The sequence below is a fragment of the Sapajus apella genome, unplaced genomic scaffold (genome assembly GCF_009761245.1).
Source record: "Sapajus apella isolate SASKATOON/1434 unplaced genomic scaffold, GSC_monkey_1.0 scaffold7, whole genome shotgun sequence".
NCBI classification, from domain to species: domain Eukaryota; kingdom Metazoa; phylum Chordata; class Mammalia; order Primates; family Cebidae; genus Sapajus; species Sapajus apella.
In genome coordinates this window covers 35249807-35258631 of record NW_022436947.1, presented here as the reverse complement: position 1 = coordinate 35258631, position 8825 = coordinate 35249807, and the positions used below count along the sequence as shown (strand labels likewise).

At 44.4% G+C, this 8825-nt stretch overlaps 1 protein-coding gene and 1 non-coding gene across 3 annotated transcripts in view; both read right to left on the bottom strand.

The window, feature by feature from the left end:
• EFCAB10 (EF-hand calcium binding domain 10) overlaps window positions 1–8336 on the bottom strand; it is a 16162-nt gene extending 7826 nt beyond the window's left edge. The window contains exon 1 of one of the 2 annotated variants that reach the window (XM_032276338.1): window positions 8057–8336. In XM_032276338.1, coding sequence (XP_032132229.1) covers window positions 8057–8212 — 156 coding nt within the window. In that variant the 5' untranslated portion in view covers window positions 8213–8336. Of the gene's footprint in view, window positions 1–8016 lie in introns of both variants that reach the window. The other variant, XM_032276337.1, reaches the window with a different exon arrangement.
• LOC116550442 lies at window positions 3275–3379 on the bottom strand. Its single transcript, XR_004268411.1, has one exon. It is a non-coding gene; the product is annotated as a U6 spliceosomal RNA (small nuclear RNA).
• Window positions 8337–8825: the final 489 nt, after the last annotated feature.

Genomic DNA, 8825 nt, shown 5'->3' with positions numbered 1-8825 from the left:
TTTCATGCTGCTAAAGACATACCCTAGACTGGGTAATTTATACAGGATAAGGGTTTACTGGACTTACAGTTCCATGTGGCTGAGGAGGCCTCACAGTCATGGCAGAAGGCAAGGAGGAGCAAATCACATCTTACATGGATGGCAGCAGGCAAAGAGAGAGTTTGTGCAGGGAAACTCCCATTTTTAAAAACATCAGATCAGGCCAGGTGCAGTGGCTCACACCTGTAATCCCAGCATTTTGGGAGGCTAAGGAGGGTGGACCACCTGAGGTCAGGAGTTCGAGACCAGGCTGACCAACATGGTGAAACCCTGTCTCTACTTTAAAAAAAAATTGCCAGGCATGGTTGTGTGTGCCTGTAAACCCAGTTACTCAGGAGGCTGAGGCACAAGAATTGCTCTAATCCAGCAGGTGGGAGTTGCAGTGAGTTGAGATTGCGCCTTTGTACTCCAGCTTGGGCAACAAGAGTGAAACTGTCTCCAAAAAAAACCATCCAGTCTCATGAGACTCATTCACTATCAAGAGAATAGCATGGGAAACGCTTGCCCCAACAATTAAATTACCTCCCACCAGCTCCCTCACATAATGCATGGGAATTCAAGACAAGATTTGGGCAGGGATACAGCTAAACTGTATCATATACATACACACATACACACACATATATATACATATATATATACACATATATATACACATGTGTGTGTGTATATATATACACACACACACTGAGATGGAGTCTCACTCCGTCACCCAGACTGCAGTGCAGTGGCACCATCTTGGATCACTGCAACCTCCACAGTTCAAGAGATTCTTCTGCCTCAACCTCCCAAGTAGTTGGGATTACAGGTGTCTGCCACCACGTCCAGCTAATTTTTGTAACAGCTAGCAATTACATTTCCCAATATACCCTAACTGAGGCCAGGTTTTCCTACCAAATTATTTCAGATCAGGTCAGGTCTTGCTGTTAAATGATGTATGAAACTGTTGGTTTTCAGAGCTTTCACAATTTTGAAATTGAGAATGGAGGACTGCATACCTGTTTCCTCAATAGTAATTGGCCAGTCAAGCTGTATAGTCTTATTTTCTGCAACTCTAGAATTCCAAGGTTTTCAAACTGGGACAAATGTCATAATACCAGGGCCTTCAAAAGACACAGGATAAGGCTAGCATGTCTTCCTAAGCATCGATCATACCTTGGTGAGTAATATAAAACATTTATATTAAGAAATGGGTATATCTACAGAATAACAGATCTCATGAATTTTTAGGACAAAACAAATGACTTCAAAGAAACTTATGCCACCTCAGGCTAAGGTGCCCAACACTAAAAGGACAAGTCCGCTCTCCTCTGCCATTGCTCTCCATCTGCCTCCTCTCCACTGTATATGTACTCTGCATGCCAGCCAACCCCTTCTTTAGCTTCATTACCTTCTTACTGTAGCTCACTGTTTCTGAACCTAGTTTCCTCTCTCCAACTTTGGTGTTTATAAAGATGTTTTAAGGAATTTACATTATTAAAGATGGTACCCTGCCAGGCGTGGTGGCTTACACCTGTAATCCAAGCATTTTGGGGGGTCAAGGAGGATTGAGGTCAGGAGTTCCAGACCAGCCTGGCCAATATGGCAAAACCCCTGTCTCTGCTAAAAATAAAAAAATTAGCCCGGCGTGATGGTTTGCACCTGTAATCCCAGCTACTCTGGAGGCTGAGGCACGAGAATTGCCTGAACCCTGGAGATGGAGGTTGCAGTGTGCTGAGATGCACCACTGCACTCCAGCCTGGGAGACAGTGCAAGATTCCGTTTTTTTTAAAAAAAAAAAAAAAAAAAAAAAAAAAAGGTGGTACCCATTTTAAAAAACTGATATATTTATGTGATAGGTATATAATTAATGTGTGAGTATTCCCAGACTTCCCTTCCACTAAAGAGAGTTTTGTCTATCTGCTTAGATTCTCTTTCCCCCATAATGGCTTCTACTGGAAAATTCTGTTTTTGCCAGATAGGTTCAAAGCTTTTTGTGCTGGAGGAAAAAAAAAAAGAATCTTCAAGATGCTAAATTGGTTGACATAATAAAGATCTGAGAGAAAAATGCAAGCTAGGGAGCAGGAGAGGGAAGAGCTGAATGGGCTCAGTGTCATGGATTTGGAACCCGACAGGCTCTGCAGCTGCTGTGGAGCATACAGCTGGGAACAAGGAGGAAGGACTTTTCAGTGGTTTTACTGTGCATTATGAGTTAAAGTCTTTTTGATTCCTTTCAAATTACTCTTGATTGCTGGAATGACTGCACTTCTTTCAGTGTGATTTTGTGTTGTGACCGAGATGGCCAAATGAAGGCCTCTGTTTGTGTTTATTATAACTGTTTGAGATTCTCAGAGACTACTGGGAAATTCATGCAGATCAGGTAAGTGGGCTCATGTTGTAACTCAGAAAAATTAATTTTTCAGGCCAGGTGTGGTGGTTCATGCCTGTAATCCCAGCACTTTGGGAGGGTGAGGAGGGCAGATCACCCGAGGTCGGCAGTTCTAGACCAGCCAGACCAACATGGCAAAAACCCTGTCTCTACTAAAAAATACAAAATTAGCTGGGCATGGTAGTGCATGCCTGTAATCCCAGCTACTCGGAAGGCTGAGGCAGGAGAATCACTTGAACCCAGGAGTCAGAGGTTGTGATGAGCCAAGATCGCGCCATCATACTCCAGCCTGGGCAACAAGAGTGAAACTGTCGCCGGGCGCAGTGGCTCAAGCCTGTAATCCCAGCACTTTGGGAGGCTGAGGCGGGTGGATCACGAGGTCAAGAGATCGAGACCATCCTGGTCAACATGGTGAAACCCCGTCTCTACTAAAAATACAAAAAATCAGCTGGGCATGGTGGTGCGTGCCTGTAATCCCAGCTACTCAGGAGGCTGAGGCAGGAGAATTGCCTGAACCCAGGAGGCGGAGGTTGTGGTGAGCCGAGATCGCGCCATTGCACTCCAGACTGGGTAACATAAGTGAAACTCCGTCTCAAAAAAAAAAAAAAAAAAAAGAGTGAAACTGTCTCAAAAAACCCCCAATTTTTCATTCAGTTGATCCACTGGCTGCCATGGTGCTTTTGTCTTTTCAATTTATTTTTTGAGACAGAGTCTTGTTCTGTCATCTAGGCTGGAGTGCAGTGGCACGATCTCAGCTCACTGCAACCTCTGCCTCCCGGGTTCTCCTGCCTCAGCCTCTTGAGTAACTGGGATTAAAAGCACATGCCACCACAAATGGCTAATTTTGTATTTTTTTCTTTTTTTTTTTTTTATATGAAACGCTTCATGAATTTGCATCATCCTTGCGCAGGGGCCATGCTAATCTTCTCTGTATCATTCCAATTTTAGTATAAGTGCTACCAAAGCTAGCACTAATTTTTAGTAGAGACAGCAGTTCACCACATTGGCCATGCTGGTCTCGAACTCCTGACCTCAGGTGATCTACCTGCCTCGGTCTCCCAAAGTGCTGGAATTACAGGCATGAGCCATGGCGCCCAGTCTGTTTTTGAATTTTAAACTGTTTTTGTTTTCATATCAGGTTTAAGATACCCATACTCAAACTAATCGAATGTTCCAGTTGGCCTGGGACAGTCTTAGTTTACTATGTTGTCCTGGCATAATTATTAATAGCACCTGTTTTCACTCAAAATATCCCTGGTTTGGAATGATAACTCATACAGTCATCTTACCCATAAAGAAGCACTAATGAAGACAGGAAATCTAAGCATATGCCAATGAGGGGCATCAAAATAACAATCTGGTAAATTCTCAAGAGAAACTGCAGTAGATTCATAAATTGCATTCTTCTGATAAAGATTATCATACAACATATCAAGATGTAAAGAAAATTAGAGAATCAAGACAAGATGTCCAATATCCAATTAATAACAATTCCAAAAAGAAAGATATAGGTAAGGAAAATAAGAAAATACTTCCTAAACTTGAAAGAAAAATGTCTCAAATTTAAGAAGACGGTGAAGTACCCAAAGAACAATACATTAACAACAACAAGAAGAAAACCATTCCAAGGCATGAAAATATTCAGGTCACTAGGGATAAGATTAAAAAAAAAAAATCCTAAAAAGTTTCCAGAAAGAATGAACTTGTCTCATACCCAGATCAAGAATCTGATGACATATGACATCAAAATTCTTCAGAGCAACATGAGAAATTAGAAGATAATGGAGCAATGCCTTAAAAATTCTGAGGGTAGTATGTTCCAACTTAAAATTGTATCCACTCTATATTTTATTTTATGAGACAGAGTCTTGCTCTGCTGCCCAGGCTGGAGTGCAACAGTGAAATCTTGGCTCACTGTAACCTCCATTTCCCAGGTCCAGCTGATTCTCCTGCCTCAGCCTCCCATGTAGCTGGGATTACAGATGTGCGCCACCACACCTGCCTAATTTTTATGTTTTTAGTAGAGATGAGGTTTCACCATGTTGGCCAGGCTGGTCTTGAACTTCTGACCTCAAGTAATCTGCCCGCCTTGTCCTCTCAAAGTGCTGGGATTACAGGCATGAGCCTCTGTGCTCAGCCTCCACTTGGTTTATTAAAGCTTTACATGTAGGAACTCACATTTTCATTTATGTGAGTTCCCAAAATCTTTACTCCTCAAAGTACACTCTCTCAGGAAGCTGCTAAAGGACAGGCTGCACCAGAAGAAAGGGGTAAAGCAAGAATCAGGTAGAGCTGGCTGTGCCATGAAACAGGCTCCGAGCACTAGAGAGAGGCGAGGAATTGTTTTAGGATCAGAGTGAGGGGAAGCCGTGAATAACCACTGTAGCAGTCAGTGCAGACTGGAGCAGGAAGACAGAGCTAGGGGTGCAGAGGTGGGGTGGTGGTGGGGGGGCAATTACCCAATGAATGCAAATGTAATGAGAGTAGACCTGTATTGTGGCAAAAGAGGATATGATGAACTAGTGATGATCACACAAATGGAAACCAAAATTTTAAACATATTAATAACCAGGGAAAACAAATATAATCAGCATAGTATAAGGATTAGTTATGGATACTTGCCTAATAATAAAAATTCTGAATACTGAGGATAGCAAAATTGTAAATTTATCCAGAAGATGGGTGTGAATGGCAACAGGTGTACGAGGTGTATGTTAATTTAAGATAGCCGCATTTTCATCTTCCACAGCATAATGCTAATATCTAAACCTAGAGGGAGAAACACTAGCAGCAATATAGGTCTGTTATTTAGAAATCTCAAGATAAATAGCAAAGAATATTGCTTGAACAGTTGAAATTATTCTATACAGTAGAAGCTGGGGATGGCGATGGGAATGCTGTTGTTATTCATTATAAGCTTTGGAGTACTTTTCAGTTTTTAAACCCCATATATCCATTTTGATAAAAATGAAATTGAAAAATAAACGTTGACAAATATTTTTATATAATGAATGTACCATAATATATCCCTTATTACTATGAGGAAAAGTAATATTTGTCTTTTTAAATTTTTTTTTGAGATGAAGTCTTACACTGACACCCCGCCTGACTAGCAAGCTCGGCTCAATGCAACCTCCGCCTCCCAGATTTACCCACATCAGCCTCCAGCGTAGCTGGGTATAGGCATGTACCACCATGTGCAGCTAATTTTTTGTATTTTTGGTAGAGATGGGGTTTCGTCATGTTGCCCAGGCTGGTCTATGAACTCCTAAACTCAAGCGATCTGCCCACCACAGCCTCCCAAAGTGTTGGGATTACAGGTGTGAGCCACCATGCATTTGGTCTAACATTTGTCTTGATGTGTAATATTAGGCTGGAGTGCAGAGGTGCAATCATGGCTCACTGCAGCTTCAACCTCCCAGGCTCAAGCGAGCCTCACACCTCAGCCTCCTAAGTAGCTGGTACCACAGACATGTGCCACCATGCCCCAGATAATTTTTTTAGTTTTAGTAGAGGAGAGGTCTCAGCTGTGTTGCCCAGACTGGTCTGAGAACTCCTGCGCTCAAGTGATCCTCCTGCCTCGGCCTCCCAAAGTGTTGGGATTAGAGGCATGAGCCACCACCTCCAGCCCAGACTGTTTTCAACATTACAGTACCCAGCACTACTAAAAGACAGCAGTCACTTTTTCAAAAAATAGGTTTTTAAAAATTTAGTTTGATAGCAACTTTTCTCCAGTACATTTCCCCCCCTACCCCCAGAGACGGAGTTCTTCCTCTGTCACCCAGGCTGGAGTGCAGTGGCATGATCTTGGCTCACTGCAACCTCTGCCTCCCAGGTTTAAGCGATTCTCTTGCCTCAGCCTCAGAGTAGCTGGGATAACAGGCATGTGACACCATGCTGAGCTAATGGTGTATTTTCAGTAGAGACAGGGTTTCACCATGTTGGTCAGGCTTGTCTTGAACTCCTAACCTCGTGATCTGCCTACCTTGGACTCCCAAAGTGCTGGGATTACAGGCATGAGCCACTGCGCACAGCCTCTTCAGTACATTTTTTTTAAAAAAAGGAATTCATTTCTTTCTTTTCAATTTCTATTTTATCACAGAGTTTTGTTTTTGTTTGTTGTTTTTAGATACAGAGTTTCACTGCTGCCCAGGCTGGAATGCAATGGTGCGATCTTGGCTCACAGCAACCTCTGCCTCCTGGGTTTATGATTCTCCTGACTCAGTTTTAGGACTAGCCGGGATTACAGGCGCCTGCCACTACGCCCGGCTGATTTTTGTATTTTTAGTAGAGACAGGGATTCACCAGGTTGGCCAGGCTGGTCTTGAACTCCTGATCTCAAGTGATCTCCCTGCCTCAGCCTCCCAAAGTGTTGGGATTACTGGCCTGAGCCACTGCACCTGGCCTATTTTTTAATTTTTATTTTTCTGAGATGAAATCTCACTTTCTTGCCCAGGCTGGAGTGCACTGGCACCATCTCGTGCCTGGCTTTTTTTTTTTTTTTTTTTAATATTTAATAATGTAAAACAACTAGCAAGAACTTTATCACCCTATACATGATCATACTGGTTGGGTGTTTCTTTTGGCAAAGTTGGAGTGCTTGGTATTTCCATTTCCTTACACAGAAGCAAATCGATAATTCTGGCATTTTTGACGCTCCATATGGACGCAGGCAAATTAAAATTCTGCACCCTGGGGAGGACATAAAACCATTTTCATCTTAATATAACTTTTAAATGATATATCACCCCCAAATTACAAAAGGATTCAAATTTTGTAGGGGGTTCAGATGTGTTTAAAAAAGGTGGGGGGCAGGAAAAGCAATCTCTAGAACATCTATCCTACCCTATCAATTGTTCAGTTGTCTTATCAGATTGAAAACTTCAGCCTTGTGCCATGGCTCACACCTATAATCCCAGCACTTTGGGAGGCCGAGGCAGGCAGATCACCTGAGGCCAGGAGTTCAAGACCAGCCTGACCAACATGATGAAACCCCGTCTCTACCAAAATACAAAAATTAGCCAGCGTAGTGGCAGGCACCTATAATCTCAGCTACTCCAGAGCCTGAGGCAGAATTGCTTGAATCCAGAAAGCAGAGGTTACAGTGAGCTAAGATTGCGCCATTGCACTCCAACAAAACTCCATCTAAAAAAACCAACACTGCTGGGCGCGGTGGCTCACACCTGTAAACCCAGCACTTCGGGAGGCCGAGGCGGGCAAATCACCTGAGGTTCTGAGTTCGAGACCAGCCTGGCCAACATGGTGAAACCCCGTCTCTACTGAAAATACAAAGATTGGCTGGGCGTGGTGGCTCACGCTCATAATCCCAGCTACTCGGGAGGCTGAGGCAAGAAAATCACTTCAAGCCGGGAGGTGAGGGTTGCAGTGAGCCGAGATTGCGTCACTACACTGCAGTCTGAGCAACAAGAGCAAAACTCCGTCTCCAAAAAAACCCCAAGAAGTTGTTTAATTGAAGGTCACAGAGTTAATAACCAGCAGAAAGGTTCAAGTGTCTGGGAGGCAGGCAGAACTGGTGTGCGAGAGGGGGTTTCATGAGGAAAGCAAGCCCCGCGTGGAGGGAGGGCTGTACCGGGGCAGAGGGCGCTTACCCGGCCGGAAAAATAGAAGGGCGCTGGTGAGGTAGCTCACCAGCTCCTTGATCCGATGCTTTTCCAAATACTCCGCGGCTTGGAGCTCTCTGCTACGGGTCTCCATTGCTCTGCCGCTCGCTGTTGCTAGGTGACCGCCTGGCGTCTCAGCCGCGCGACTCAACCTCCCTCCACCCCGCACGGTCACGTGATGCATCTGACTCCCCTGTGGCTGCAACCGGGACCTGGACTTCCTACAGCTCACAGTTCAGTGCAAGCCTGGGGCTTGTGTCAGGGCAGAGAGAGTAGGTGAGGTGTGGACCACCGTCACCGTACCTGATCCAGTTTGAGGGCTGGGCCTAAGTGCCTTTTTCCGTTTCTCTAGCACCTAGTTGGGTACTTGTTGATCCAACGATTAACCAGGGCTTGAAGTGCTGGCATCATAACTCTGGATGAACTAGTAACAGAAGAAACTTGTGCAATTCTGAGGGTGCCCAGTGGAGAGTTCTAAGTAGCATCTTCCGTGTGAGTGGCCTGCAGGCATAGCGCTGGCCACCGGACAGAAAGGTCTTGGCCTGTTGACTCCACTGGGTTGTGGGCCACAGAGCAGCCTGGATCCTGAGCTTCAACTCTTGTTTGCTGGAGCTGGTCTTAGGAGACAGAGACCACTTGAGTTTTGTTTTTTGTTTTTGTTTTGTTTTGTTTTTGAGACAGATTTTCACTCTTGTTGCCCAGGCTGGAGTACAATGGTGTGATCTCAGCTCACTGCAGCCTCTACCTCCTGGGTTCAAGAGATTCTCTTGCCTCAGCCTCCCAAGTAGCTGGGATTA